At 46.9% G+C, this 15,600-nt stretch overlaps 1 protein-coding gene across 1 annotated transcript in view; it reads right to left on the bottom strand.

The window, feature by feature from the left end:
• Positions 1–630: 630 nt before the first annotated feature.
• LOC121542602 (protein naked cuticle homolog 2) overlaps positions 631–15,600 on the bottom strand; it is a 78,972-nt gene continuing 64,002 nt past the window's right edge. Inside the window, exons 4-10 of the mRNA XM_041852029.2 lie at positions 10,747–10,807; positions 9,989–10,128; positions 8,092–8,187; positions 7,249–7,402; positions 3,284–3,353; positions 3,070–3,203; positions 631–2,082 (exon numbers count right to left, since the gene is read on the bottom strand). Coding sequence (XP_041707963.1) covers positions 1,397–2,082; positions 3,070–3,203; positions 3,284–3,353; positions 7,249–7,402; positions 8,092–8,187; positions 9,989–10,128; positions 10,747–10,807 — 1,341 coding nt within the window. The 3' untranslated portion in view covers positions 631–1,396. The remainder of the gene's footprint in view (positions 2,083–3,069; positions 3,204–3,283; positions 3,354–7,248; positions 7,403–8,091; positions 8,188–9,988; positions 10,129–10,746; positions 10,808–15,600) is intronic.

Below are 15,600 nucleotides of genomic sequence, written 5' to 3'. Positions count from 1 at the left end.
ACACGTTTTTCATTGACAAACAATCACAAAGCAGACAGTTGCAGAATGCACTCTCCCTCCTGGCAGCAGCAGGTGTCCTCTAGTGGCCTTCTCCATCCCGGAACATTGTGTTCTGCTATTTCTAACCACACCGTGGCAGTACAGCACCATACTTTGACACATGGTACAAACAACCTTGAAGCCTTCTTGGACAAAACAGGGCTAGGAAACGTAACAAAATGAATATATATATATATAATGTTTATTAAAATACATAAATGACAAAGACATATATGCATTATTATAATTCATGATGAAATAACATGCATATAAATACAGTATAATTATACAGTAAAATGTGTATACATATATAGATTTATATGCTTATATAGGGAGATATTTTTTACATTAAAACTGGCAGTGGTGATTTGATATTGTTCCTCTTGTTCTGGAAGCCCTTGAGTCCAACAGCAGGGTTCCGGTTCCAATGAGAAAGTAATAGAAGTAGCCTATAGGGAACAGCTAAGGAGCAGCACCTAACACCTGAGATACACCGTTGGGAGGAAAGCTCTCACACACAGACACACAACCCACTCTGAAAGACAGGCTCTGTCCCAAATGTCACCCTATTCCCTAAATAGTGCACTACTTTAAACTAGAGCCCCCATGGGCCCTGATCAAAGGTAGTGCACTATAAAGGCAATAGGGTACCATTTGGGACGAACGAGACAGTACTTAGCTTCTGGGAACAAGCAAATCTATGGGTGAACACCAAGGAGGAAATTATGTCACTTTTGACGACCTCTGACCTCTGTCCACATAGAGCTGTACTGTATCTGGTATCCCTTTGTGAACATCCATGTGTAGAGTAGCTTAGTCCATGTGTAGAGAGGAGTAGCTTAGTCCAGCAGGACGTTTAAACTCATTTGATTCAGATTCAGAACTGTGCCATAGAAAACGTCTTACAAAACTGCACCAGCATGTCTTCAGCAACCCTCTACAATCCAATACCTACAGCAGTCAGGTCAGCCACACTCCAGTTTCCATCGGTGTGTCTGATCCCAGGACATCTCAGGGAAACTGTCTGGCTCTGGCAGCCTGCCTGGTACAAAATGGAGGAGGGTTCAGATCCTGGGCTGTCTGAATGGCACTGTGTTATATAGTGCACTACATTTGGCCAAGGTCTACAGGGTTAGCGTCAGGGCTAACCAATAGGGCTCTGGTTAAAAGTAGTGCACTATATAGGGAATAGGGTGCCATCTCAGACTGGGCAGCCTCAGGACAGAAGTGGAAACATTCCCATTGGGTGAGGAGGTTGAGTCCTTCAGACAGACGGGTGTGGTCAGTCGGTCCTTTAACGGTCTCTCAGTCTCTTGACTGTTACTGTGACTCTGACTGAGACTGCAGCCCTATTGGGTCATGTCTGGTGGTGATGGTGGTAGTGATGGTGGTGGTGGTGTTCATGGTGGTGGTGGTGCTCGTGACGCTGCACCAGAGGCAACACAAAGGACCCAGGGCTGCCGGGCGGGCAAGACCCCTGATCCCTCTCCTTCTCCCTCTCAAGGGAAGGAGGCGGCGGGGGAGCCTGCTGCTGATGCTGGGGATGGGAGTGAGGGGACAGGGGTGTTTTGGACAGGGACAGGCCCTGACCCTCCCTGGCTTTGGCCCGGAGCCGTTTGCTGTGGCTGTGCTGCAGAGGGTGCTGGTGGTGGCTGGAGGAGGGCAGGGGCTGGTGGGGGAGGTGGGGGAGGTGGTACACATCCTGTCCTCCGTGACCCCCAGATGAGGAGTTCCCTGTATGCAGCACGGTCTGGAGATGAGGAGGGTGAGGAGGGTAGTACCCCCCGCCGTGGCATTTACTGGACTTGCCCCTTTCAATTCCCCCGTTGGTCCCTCCGCTGCCGGCTCCTTTAGATGTTCCTTTGGGGGACTTGAAGTGCGCCGCGCCCCGACCCCGGGCTTCTAGAGGGGTGTAGTTCTCAAAGATGACCTGCGAGCGGCGCTGGTAGGAATGGGCAGCGTGGGCCTCGGGCTCCTGGGAACGGTTCTGGGACTGGGAGGTCCGCACATGGGTCTCCTGGGGGGGCGGGGGAGGGGTGGCTCCTGGAGGAGAGAGAGACAGACACACACACACACATGGGAGGTATGGTTAGTCCAAAGTTCAAAGGACATAGTTAAAGGTTTGGGAAAAAATGTGATATATAATAAATCCACTGCCTTCAGAAAGTATTCAGACCCCTTGACTTTTTCCACATTTTGATGTGTTACAGCCTGAATTTAAAATGGATTAAATTGAGATTTTTTTGTCACTGGCCTACACACAATACCTCATAATGTTAAAGTGGAATTATGTTTTAATTTTTATATTTTACAAATTAATACAAAATTAAAAGCTGAAATGTCTTGTCAATAAGTATTCAACCCCTTTGTTATGGCAAGCCTAAATAAGTTCAGGAGTAAAACTGTGCTTAACAAGTCACATAATAAGTTGCATGGACCTACTCTGTGTGCAATAATAGTGTTTAACATGATTTTGTTATGACTACCTCATCTCTCTACCCCACACATACAATTATCTGTAAGGTCCCTCAGTCGAGCAGGGAATTTCAAACACAGATTCAACCACAAAGACCAGGGAGGTTTTTCAATGCACCTATTGGTAGATGGGTAAAAATAAAAAAAAGCAGACATCGAATATCCCTTTGAGCATGGTGAAGTTATGAATTACACTTTGGATGGTGTATCAATACACCCAGTCACTACAAAGATACAGTTTTACAGTTCCAATGCTTCTACAATATCACCGGTTTGCAAAAATTCAAAAAACAGATCCCAAATATCATGAAATATCATTTTTCAAGAGCCAGGCTTGATGTTAATTATTTTATTAAACCATTTTTAATCCTACACAACAACATGTGTAAAAAGTCAAGGGGTGTGAATCCTTTCTGAAGGCACTGGATACTGTATGTTATATAATAGACAAGTTCATTACAAGGCCACATTATTCTCTTGAGGTTTAGTTTGCTATCTGGCTACAACACGTTGTATTTGTTTGTACAGGGGAGAGATAAGCTGAGTGGTACCAACCTTCAAACCTGGAGGTGTAGTTCTCTATGCCAGCTAGGTCCAGATAGTGATTCCTCCTCTCAGTGTTCTCATCCACACAGTAATGCTGTCCCTCTGGGGAGGGTGGCTCACTGCTCTGACCTGGGTGGGCTGGCCTGATGTAGGACGACAGATGTCTGTTAGGGTGTCTGTGGTAGTGCCATGTGTGTGTGTGTGTGTTTGAGTACGTGCTGACCTGATGTGAGAAGAAAGCCGTCTGTCTGCTGATCGGCCTTCCTCCTGGTGAAGGCGACTGGACTCCCGGTCTGACGAGAGACAACAACATATAAACATAAAGTACATAAACAACAACAGCTACATCCCATAGAGAGACAGAATACAGCCATGATAAAGACTTCCCATACATGTTCCTCTCTCTCTCTCTCTCTCTCTCTCTCTCTCTCTCTCTCTCTCTCTCTCTCTCTCTCTCTCTCTCTCTCTCTCTCTCTCTCTCTCTCTCTCTCTCTCTCTCTCTCTCTCTCTCTCTCTCTCTCTCTCTCTCTCTGTCTCTCTCTCTCTCTCTCTCTCTCTCTCTCTCAATTCAATTCAATTCAATTTAAGGGTTTTATTGGCATGGGAAACATATGTTTACATTGCCAAAGCAAGTGAAATAGATAACAAAAGTGAAATGAACAATCATAAAATTAACACTCACAAAAGTTCCAGAAGAATAAAGACATTTCAAGTGTCATATTATCTCTATATACAGTGTTATAATGATGTGCAAATAGTTAAAGTACAAAAAGGAAAATAAATAAACATAAATATAGGTTGTATTTACAATGGTGTTTGTTCTTCACTGGTTGCCCTTTTCTTGTGGCAACAGGTCACAAATATTGCTGCTGTGACTGCACACTGTGGTATTTCACCCAATAGATATGGGAGTTTATCCAAATTGGATTTGTTTTCGAATTCTTTGTGGGTCTGTGTAATCTGAGGGAAGTACGTGTCTCTAATATGGTCATACATTTGGCAGGAAGTTAGGAAGTGCAGCTCAGTTTCCACCTCATTTTGTGGTCTGTACATAGTCAAAGATTTCCTTAATTTCGGGTCAGTCACGGTGGTCAGGTATTCTGCCACTGTGTACTCTCTGTTTAGGGCCAAATAGCATTATAGTTTGCTCTGTTTTTTTGTTAATTCTTTCCAATGTGTCAAGTAATTATATTTTTGTTTTCTCGTGATTTGGTTGGGTCTAATTGTGTTGCTGTCCTAGGGCTCTGTGGGGTCTGTTTGTGTTTGTGAACAGAGCCCCAGGACCAGCTTGCTTAAGGGACTCTTCTCCAGGTTCATCTCTCTGTAGGTGATGGCTTTGTTATGGAAGGTTTGGGAATCGCTTCCTTTTAGGTGGTTGTAGAATTTAACAGCTATTTTCTGGATTTTGATCATTAGCGCGTTTCGGCCTAATTCTGCTCTGCATGCATTATTTGGTGTTTTACGTTGTACAGAGAGGATTCTTTTTTGCAGAATTCTGCATACAGAGTCTCAATTTGGTGTTTGTCCCATTTTGTGAATTATTGGTTGGTGAGCGGACCCCAGACCTCACAACCATAAAGGGCAATGGGTTCTATAACTGATTCAAGTATTTTTAGCCGGATCCTAATTGGTATGTCGAATTTTATGTTCCTTTTGATGGCATATAAGGCCCTTCTCTCTCTAATATATATATATATATATACAGTGGGGGAAAAAAGTATTTAGTCAGCCACCAATTGTGCAAGTTCTCCCACTTAAAAAGATGACAGAGGCCTGTAATTTTCATCATAGGTACACGTCAACTATGACAGACAAAATGAGGAAAAAAAATCCAGAAAATCACATTGTATGATTTTTTATGAATTTATTTGCAAATTATGGTGGAAAATAAGTATTTGGTCAATAACAAAAGTTTCTCAATACTTTGTTATATACCCTTTGTTGGCAATGACACAGGTCAAACGTTTTCTGTAAGTCTTCACAAGGTTTTCACACACTGTTGCTGGTATTTTGGCCCATTCCTTCCATTCCTTCCATGCAGATCTCCTCTAGAGCAGTGATGTTTTGGGGCTGTCGCTGGGCAACACAGACTTTCAACTCCCTCCAAAGATTTTCTATGGGGTTGAGATCTGGAGACTGGCTAGGCCACTCCAGGACCTTGAAATGCTTCTAACGAAGCCACTCCTTCGTTGCCCGGGCGGTGTGTTTGGGATCATTGTCATGCTGAAAGACCCAGCCACGTTTCATCTTCAATGCCCTTGCTGATGGAAGGAGGTTTTCACTCAAAATCTCACGATACATGGCCCCATTCATTCTTTCCTTTACACGGATCAGTCGTCCTGGTCCCTTTGCAGAAAAACAGCTCCAAAGCATGATGTTTCCATCCCCATGCTTCACAGTAGGTATGGTGTTCTTTGGATGCAACTCAGCATTCTTTGTCCTCACTCCATGTCAACTCGTCGTGTTTTTACCAAAAAGTTCTATTTTGGTTTCATCTGACCATATGACATTCTCCCAATCCTCTTCCAAATGCACTCTAGCAAACTTCAGACGGGCCTGGACATGTACTGGCTTAAGCAGGGGGACACGTCTGGCACTGCAGGATTTGAATCCCTGGCGGCGTAGTGTGTTACTGATGGTAGGCTTTGTTACTTTGGTCCCAGCTCTCTGCAGGTCATTCACTAGGTCCCCCCGTGTGGTTCTGGGATTTTTGCTCACCGTTCTTGTGATCATTTTGACCCCACGGTGTGAGATCTTGCGTGGAGCCCCAGATCGAGGGAGATTATCAGTGGTCTTGTATGTCTTCCATTTCCTAATAATTGCTCCCACAGTTGATTTCTTCAAACCAAGCTGCTTACCTATTGCAGATTCAGTCTTCCCAGCCTGGTGTAGGTCTACAATTTTGTTTCTGGTGTCCTTTGACAGCTCTTTGGTCTTTGGAGTTTGGAGTGTGACTGTTTGAGGTTGTGGACAGGTGTCTTTTATACTGATAACAAGTTCAAACAGGTGCCATTAATACAGGTAACGAGTGGAGGACAGAGGAGCCTCTTAAAGAAGAAGTTACAGGTCTGTGAGAGCCAGAAATCTTGCTTGTTTGTAGGTGACCAAATACTTATTTTCCACCATAATTTGCAAATAAATTCATAAAAATCCTACAATGTGATTTTCTGGATTTTTTTTCTCATTTTGTCTGTCATAGTTGACGTGTACCTATGATGAAAATTACAGGCCTCTCTCAACTTTTTAAGTGGGAGAACTTGCACAATTGGTGGCTGACTAAATACTTTTTCCCCACTATATATATATATATATATATATATATATATATATATATATATATTATCCCTCCCTCCATGTCTCTTACCTGGTCCAGTGGAGATGTGATCTCTTACCTGGTCCAGTGGAGGTGTGGTCTCTTACCTGGTCCAATGGAGGTATGGTCTCTTACCTGGTCCAGTGGAGGTGTGGTCTCTTACCTGGTCCAGTGGAGGTGTGGTCTCCTACCTGGTCCAGTGGAGGTGTGGTCTCTTACCTGGTCCTATATATATTTTGGTGTGGTCTCTTACCTGGTCCAGTGGAGGTGTGGTCTCTTACCTGGTCCAGTGGAGGTGTGGTCTCTTACCTGGTCCAATGGAGATGTGGTCTCTTACCTGGTCCAGTGGAGGTGTGGTCTCTTACCTGGTCCAGTGGAGGTGTGGTCTCTTACCTGGTCCAGTGGAGGTGTGGTCTCTTACCTGGTCCAATGGAGATGTGGTCTCTTACCTGGTCCAGTGGAGGTGTGGTCTCTTACCTGGTCCAGTGGAGGTGTGGTCTCTTACCTGGTCCAGTGGAGGTGTGGTCTCCTACCTGGTCCAGTGGAGGTGTGGTCTCTTACCTGGTCCTATATATATTTTGGTGTGGTCTCTTACCTGGTCCAGTGGAGGTGTGGTCTCTTACCTGGTCCAGTGGAGGTGTGGTCTCTTACCTGGTCCAATGGAGATGTGGTCTCTTACCTGGTCCAGTGGAGGTGTGGTCTCTTACCTGGTCCAGTGGAGGTGTGGTCTCTTACCTGGTCCAATGGAGATGTGGTCTCTTACCTGGTCCAGTGGAGGTGTGGTCTCTTACCTGGTCCAGTGGAGGTGTGGTCTCTTACCTGGTCCAGTGGAGGTGTGGTCTCTTACCTGGTCCAGTGGAGGTGTGGTCTCTTACCTGGTCCAGTGGAGGTGTGGTCTCTCCTGCGAGCACTGGGCTCTGGTGTGACGGTCAGTTTGACCCGTAGGGTCTTCCTCTCACTGTGGTAGGACGAGTGATTGACCGAGGCGTCCACCACATCATAGATGGTGTGCATCAGACTGGACATGTCCTGGGGAGGAGGAGGAGGAGGAGTGGACGAACACCTGTTATTACCTCTGAGTAACAGCTTATGATTACACATGTTATAACACATTATAACCTTCTCAGTAAAGACAAAGACTCCACTGTTCCCTACATAGTGCACTATCAGGGCCTATAGAGCTCTAGTCTAAAGTAGTGCACTATGTAGGGAATAGGGTGCCATTTGGGATGCAGACATAGACATATGAGCCCTGGCCAGCAGCATACCACCCTGCATCCCACAGCTGAATTGCCTCTGAAGCCAAGCAGGGTTGGTCCTGGTCAGTCCCTGGATGGGAGACCAGATGCTGCTGGAAGTGGTGTTGGAGAACCAGTAGGTGGCACTCTTTCCTCTGGTCTAAAAAAGTATCCCTAATGCCTCAGGGCGGTGATTAGGGACATTACCCTGTGTAGGGTGCTGTCTTTCAGATGGGACGTTAAACGGGTGTCCTGACTCTTTTTGGTCACTAAAGATCCCATGGCACTTATCGTAAGAGTAAGGGTGTTAACCCCGGTGTCCTGGCTAAATTCCCAATCTGGCCCTCATGACCACCTAATCATCCCCAGCTTCCAATTGGCTCATTCATCCCCCTCCTCCCCTGTAACTATTTCCCAGGTTGTTGCTGTAAAGGAGAATGTGTTCTCAGTCAACTTACCTGGTAAAATAAAAAGCCTTACCTCTTTAGTAACTTTGCCGCTGTTGTCAAAGTCGTAGAGGGTGAAGATCCATTCCTGACGATTATCTTCCTCCACTGATACGTCACACTCTAGGTCCTGTCGGCATGGAGACACCTTATTAATAAGAAGACAGCCTCCTGTCCAGGGTGTGTATTGGTACATCACGCTGCCTCAGTACAGGGCCGATCTGGCTGGGACAAGGCTTACTTGTCCAAGGCTTACTTACTTAATAACAAAGATATACCCCTATGGGCCCTGGTCAAAATTAGTGCACTATATAGGGAATAGGGTGCCATTTGGGATGAATCCTGGTGATCCTCTTTGCATGGAAACACAAACACAGTGACTTTATCAACCAGCAGAGGGCAGCAGAGTCAAGCCTTTCCTTTCCTATTGCAGCCCTACTGGCTGCTTTTCCACAGTTACTCACTCTCCCCTACTGGCTGCTTTTCCACAGTCACTCACTCTCCCCTACAGGCTGCTTTTCCACAGTCACTCACTCTCCCCTACTGGCTGCTTTTCCACAGTCACTCACTCCACCCTACTGGCTGATTTTCCACAGTCACTCACTCTCCCTTGCTGGCTGCTTTTCCACAGTCACTCACTCTCCCCTACAGGCTGATTTTCCACAGTCACTCACTCTCCCCTGCTGGCTGCTGTCACTCACTCTCCCCTACTGGCTGCTTTTCCACAGTCACTCACTCCCTTGCTGGCTGCTTTTCCACAGTCTCTCACTCTCCCCTACAGGCTGCTTTTCCACAGTCACTCACTCTCCCCTACTGGCTGCTTTTCCACAGTCACTCACTCTCCCTTGCTGGCTGCTTTTCCACAGTCACTCACTCTCCCCTACAGGCTGCTTTTCCACAGTCACTCACTCTCCCCTGCTGGCTGCTTTTCCACAGTCACTCACTCTCCCCTACTGGCTGCTTTTCCACAGTCACTCACTCTCCCCTGCTGGCTGCTTCTCTACAGTCACTCACTCTCCCATACTGGCTGCTTTTCCACAATCACTCACTCTCCCTTGCTAGCTGCTTTTCCACAGTCACTCACTCTCCCCTGCTGGCTGCTTTTCCACAGTCACTCACTCTCCCCTGCTGGCTGCTTTTCCACAGTCACTCACTCTCCCCTACTGGCTGCTTTTCCACAGTCACTCACTCCTCCCTACTGGCTGCTTTTCAAAGCAGGAATATAAACCAGTAAAATAATCACATTCAGCAAAATCTGTTTAACTGCCATGACCTGCAGTTGGAGAAAAGAGAGAAGAGAAGGAAGGGGGAAGGAGGAGGTGGAATGTCAGACCACCACAATATAACCTCATGTCTTTCTTACCGTTCCAGGAAAAAGACTTTAACCACAATTCTCAATTACAGCTTTCTGGAGGTAACTTTGATTCAGAGGTATCTTCTAACAGGACTGTAATTGGAAAAATAAACGTTTGGAGCGGCAGGCAGGCAGAGAGGCTGTGCTGCAGGCATAGAGAGGGAGCTAGCTGACAGAAAGAGAGAGAGAGAGAGAGAGAGAGAGAGAGAGAGAGAGAGAGAGAGAGAGAGAGAGAGAGAGAGAGAGAGGGAGGGAGGGAGAGGGAGAGGGAGAGGGAGAGGGAGAGAGAGAGAGAGAGAGAGAGAGAGAGAGAGAGACAGAGAGATGGAGAGAGTGAGAGAGAGAGAGAGATAGGGAGAGTGTGAGGCATTGTGTTTAGAGAGGAGGGAGGGGGGAGGAGACCCCTGGGAGAAGAACAGTTCTTAATGTCTCAGTAATATCTCCCTTCATGTTAGGTGACTGATTACTACAGTCAGAGCATCTGAGTGTTTCTTATAAACACCTAGCATGTAGTGTACACCACATTCAAAATATAAGATCTAGAGGAAGATATAAAAAAGACTAGTGTCTAACTTACATCCAGGCTGATGCGTTTCTTCCCAGAGGCTTTGCCTGCGTCCCCTCCTCTCAGTAGCAGCCTGTCTGGGTCTGGGTCTGAATGGGGGTACTGCAGGTAACTGTCACAGCCCTCAGCAGCCTTCTCTGGAGGCAGCACCACTGGAACAACACAACAACACACTTTAAACATCTTGATCTTGATCTTTATTCAGACCCCATTAGCTGACGCCATGACGACAGCTAGTCTTCCTGGGGTCCTAAACACAACAGCACAGCAATGTAACCGATATGACGACAGCTAGTCTTCCTGGGGTCCTAAACCCAACAACACAGAGACATAACAGACATGAGACTGTACAACAATTGAAGACTTTACAACATCCACTTGGAATAGGACATACATTAGGAAATACATTTTTCATCATGGACTCATATAGAATCTGGACTCAATATTGTTATTCTACTGTACATACAAGTAATGTATTAATTTTGCAGTATCATTGATTGTGCCACATGTAACTAACACATTCAAAGTGATGGCAGATCAGTGCCCGTATCCACAAAGTGTCTGTGTCTCAGTGTAGGAGTGCTGATCTAGGATCAGTTAGCCTTTTAGATCATAATGAATAATATTATATGGACAGATCCTAGGTCAACACTCCTACACTGAGACACAGACACTTTGTGGATACGGGCCCAGATCTGTGCTCTGCAGATGAAAGCATTTATTCAAATCCTACCAGTCTGAAACATTGAAACATGTATTGTTCTACTTACCCTCTAGGGGACAGTGATGGTCTAAGGACTGTCTATCCTTCAGCTCACTATGTGGAAACTCCTAGGAGTGGAAGAGTGACAAGACAGAGGAGGAGAGAGAGAAAGGGAGGAGAGAGGGGTAGAGAGAGAGGAGAGAGAGGGAGGGAGGGAGGGTGAGGGAGAAGAGAGAGAGGGAGGAGAGAGAGAGAAAGTGAGGAGAGAGGTGTAGAGAGAGAGAGAGAGGAGAGAGGGGGAGAGGGAGGGAGGAGGGAGGGAGGGAGGGAGGGAGGGAGGGAGGGAGGGAGGGAGGGAGGGAGGGAGGGAGGGAGAGAGAGGGAGGAGAGAGAGAGAAAGGGAGGAGAGAGGGGTAGAGATAGTGAGGAGAGAGGGTGAGAGGGAGGGAGAGAGGGAGGGAGGGAGGGAGGGAGGGAGGGAGGGAGGGAGGGAGGGAGGGAGGGAGGGAGGGAGGGAGGGAGGGAGGGAGGGAGGGAGGGAGGGAGGGAGGGAGAGAAAGGGAGGAGAGAGGGGTGGAGAGAGAGAGGAGAGAGGGAGGGAGGGAGGGAGATGGAGGAGAGAGAGGGAGGAGAGAGGGGTAAAGAGAGGGAGGAGAGGGAGGAGAGAGGGAAGAGAGAGGGAGGAGAGAGGGAGAGAGAGGGAGAGGGAGGGAGGAGAGAGAGAGGGAGGGAGAGGGAGGAGAGAGGGGAGGGAGAGGGAGGGAGAGGGAGGAGAGAGGGGTAAAGAGAGGGAGAGGGAGAGGGAGGAGAGAGGGTAAAGAGAGGGAGAGGGAGAGGGAGGAGAGAGGGGTAAAGAGAGGGAGAGGGAGAGGGAGGAGAGAGGGGAGGGAGAGGGAGAGGGAGAGGGAGAGGGAGGAGAGAGGGGTAAAGAGAGGGAGAGGGAGAGGAAGGAGAGAGAGATGTAAGTGAATCTACAGCTTTTTGACGACAGACACTGAGAAAACAAACAGTTACAGCTGAAGCATTTCCTAATCTGGGAAGGAGGGGGGAGAGATGGGGAGAGGGAGAGAGAGAAAGAGAGAGAGAGAGAGAGCGAGAGAGAGCCAAACACTTAGAACATCTGCATGCTTATAGTGCTTTACTGTCTGGGACGGGCAGAGAAAGAGCCGCCACTGCCAAGCTTTCACGCTGCCTCCAACTCCCACAAAACTCACTACTGCATCTATCAAAATAGACATACAGTGCATTCGGAACGTTTTCAAACCCCTTTACTTTTTCCACAATTTGTTACGTTACAGCCTAATTCTAAAATTGATTACATTGTTTTTCTCCCCCTCATCAATCTACACACAATACCCCATATTGACAAAGCAAAAACAGGTTTTTAGAAATGTTTGCAAATGTATTTAAAAAAAAACGGAAATATCACATTTACATAAGTATTCAGACCCTTTACTCAGTACTTTGTTAAAGCACCTTTGGCACCTTTGGCAGCAATTACAGCCTTCTGGGCCACTCAAGGACATTCAGAGACTTGTCCTGAAGCCACTCCTGCGTTGTCTTGGCTGTGTGCTTAGGGTCGTTGTCCTGTTGGAAGATGAACCTTCGCCCCAGTCTGAGGTCCTGAGCGCTCTGGAGCAGGTTGCCATCAAGGATCTCTCTGTACTTTGCTCCGTTCATCCCTTGATCCTGACTAGTCTCCCAGTCCCTGCCGCTGAAAAACATCCCCACAGCATGATGCTGTCACCAACATGCTTCACCGTAGGGACGGTGCCAGGTTTCTTCCAGATGTGACATTTGGCATTCAGGCCAAAGAGTTCAATCTTGGTTTCATCAGACCAGAGAATCTTGTTTCTCATGGTCAGAGAATCTTTAGGTGGGCTGTCATCGGCCCTTCTCCCCCGATTGCTCAGTTTGGCCGCCCGGCCAGCACTAGGAAGAGTCTTGGTGGTTCCAAACTTCTTCCATTTAAGAATGATGGAGGCCACTGTGTTCTTGGGGACCTTCAATGCTGCAGACATTTTTTGGTACCCTTCCCCAGTTCTGTGCCTCGACACAATCCTGTCTCGGAGATCTACGGACAATTCCTTCAACCTCATGGCTTGGTTTTCGCTCTGACATGCACTGTCAACTACTGTGGTACCTTATATAGACAGGTGTGTGCCTTTCCAAATCATGTCCAATCAATTGAATTACCTCTGGTGGACTCCAATCAAGTTGTAGAACATCTGAAGGATGATCAATGGAAACAGGATGCACCTGAGCTCAATTTTGAGTCTCATAGCAAAGGGTCTGAATACTTATATAAAGGTATTTCCGTTTGTAATTTTATATAAATTTGCAACAATTTCTAAATACCTGTTATAATGCTCTAACGTAACAAAATGTGGAAAAAGTGAAGGGGTCTGAATAATTTCCAAATGCTCTGTATGTGCTCTGTCATCTTGACCTGTTCCAGGAGAGAGGCTGAGCCCCAAATGGCAGCCTATTCCCTATGTAGTGTGTTACTTTTGAACAGGGCACATAGAGCTTTGGTTAAAAGTATAGTGCACTATAAAGGGAATAGGGTACCATTTAAGATGCAGACAATATTTGTTCTGATTTTACTTGACAGGGCATTGAGAGGTGGGGGCTTGGGATTTCACATGGAATGGTTTGATAAGGAGCTACAGTGGGATGTGACTCGGTTTTTGTTTTTCTGCAGAAGTGTTGGAGTTGTTCTAAATTGTTAATTGAGAACATAACTAGATAAAAAATAATGTCATCTTTTTTGAAACTGCCAAACATGAAATAAGAAACTTTTCAAGTGCTTTGCAACAAGAGCATGGGTGTGTTTGCCCTGAATTGTAGTAAAATTGCCGGATGGAAAATTCCAGTCGGATAGGATGGGACTGATTAAAGACAAAATTCCAAAGCAATGCACAACTGGAGAAGTGTGTGTGTGTGTGTGTGTGTGTGTGTGTGTGTGTGTGTGTGTGTGTGTGTGTCTCCTGCCGAGTGGTGCTGCCTGAGACATGTGACAGGTTTCTGAAGACTTATTGCTAGTTCTCACTGTTCTATCTAGGGGATCTATCTAACAAACAATCCACTTTAAAACCCTCCCGTTGTCCTAGGGTCAAAATGACCCGCCACTGTGTTGAACCAACTTTATTTAATTTTTATATTTTTTTGATCATTTGTGAGAAGGAGGCAGTGATACTTTCTTTAAAGTCTCACTACCTCCTTTTCACAAATGATCCCCAAAATATAAAAATTAAATAAAGTTTGTTCAACACAGTGGCGGGTCATTTTGACCCTAGGACAACGGGAGGGTTAAGTAGTGTCTAGTGGCTGTTCTGGTCTCTACCAGAATCTCCCCACTGCCTCACAATTGTTTGCGTCCCAAATGGCACCCTATCTGTGTGTGTGTGTCTAAGAGGGGATTGAGGAGACGGGGAGAGAGGGGGGAAATCTGAGAGTATGACGTCACAAGCGTTAGCATAAATAATCATTGTGCTACATTTTTTTACATTATTTTTTATTTAACCTTTATTTTTTCAGGGAGCCATACTGAGACCAAGGTCTGTTTTGCAGATGTATCCTGAAATACCAACATTACAGAAATACACACTGCAAATTATAAATAGAAAATGCAAGCAGAAAGAAACAAACATTCATCAGTAATAAGATCCTCAATCAGCTTTCTGATTTGCCCTGGAGGCACCAAAACATTTTAAAGATTGGTCCACAAATAAGGTCCCGGAAAACGTATTTTCCCATTACACAGAGAAAGAAAAAAGAACTCCATGTACCTTTGACAAGAAATAAACTATGCTCAACTCAACAGGAATCTGAGGCACATCTGCATACGTTTAGGTGTGCTAGCGTAGCCCATCCCTCTCCCCCCCCGCCCCCCCTCTCTCTCTCTCTCTCTCTCTATCTCTCTCTCTCTCTCTCTCTCGCTCACTCTGTCTCTCTCTCTCTCTCTCTTTCTCTCTCTATCTCTCTCTCTCTCTCTCTCTCTCTCTCTCTCTCTCTCTCTCTCTCTCTCTCTCTCTCTCTCTCTCTCTCTCTCTCTCTCTCTCTCTCTCTCTCTCTCTCTCTCTCTCTCTCTCCCTCCCTCTCTCTATCCCACTCTGCTGGGTGTCAGGGTTAGACCTGGGACACACTGCATATTACCCACCAGAGACGAGGAGAGAGAGAGAGAGAGAGAGAGAGAGAGAGAGAGAGAGAGAGAGAGAGAGAGAGAGAGAGAGAGAGAGAGAGAGAGAGAGAGAGAGAGAGAGAGAGAGAGAGAGAGATGGAGAGGAGGAGAGAGAGAGAGAGAGAGAGTAGGAGGGGAGAGGAGGAGAGGAGAGGAGAGGGAGGAGGAGGAGGAGGGAGGAGGAGGAGGAGGAGGAGGAGGAGGAGGAGGAGGAGGAGAGAACAAGATTAGAGTAGGATGGTAGAGGAGGAGAGGAGAGGAGGAGGAGAGGTGGAGGAGGAGAGGAGAGAACAAAATTAGAGTAGGGTGGTAGAGGAGGAGGAGGAGGAGGAGGAGGAGGAGGAGGAGGAGAGGCGGACAGTATCTCTAGGTAATTCCAGTATGACATCTATTGTCCTGGCAGCTCAGAGGGAGAGGAGGAGGAGGAGGAGGAGGAGAGGTGGAGGAGAGGTGATGGAGAGGTGGAGGATGGGTGGAGGAGGAGAGGAGAGGAGGAGGAGAGGTGGAGGAGGGGAGGTGGAGGAGGGGAGGTGGAGGAGGAGAGGTGGAGGAGAGGTGGAGGAGAGGTGGAGGAGAGGTGGAGGAGGAGAGGAGAGGAGGAGGAGAGGTGGAGGAGGGGAGGTGGAGGAGGAGAGGTGGATGAGAGGTGGAGGCGAGGTGGAGGAGAGGTGTAGGAGGAGAAGTGGAGGAGGAGAAGTGGAGGAGGAGAGGAGAAGTGGAGGAGAGGTGGAGGTAAAG

The sequence above is a fragment of the Coregonus clupeaformis genome, chromosome 17, assembly GCF_020615455.1.
Source record: "Coregonus clupeaformis isolate EN_2021a chromosome 17, ASM2061545v1, whole genome shotgun sequence".
Lineage (NCBI taxonomy): Eukaryota > Metazoa > Chordata > Actinopteri > Salmoniformes > Salmonidae > Coregonus > Coregonus clupeaformis.
This window is presented reverse-complemented; position numbering and strand designations above follow the sequence as displayed.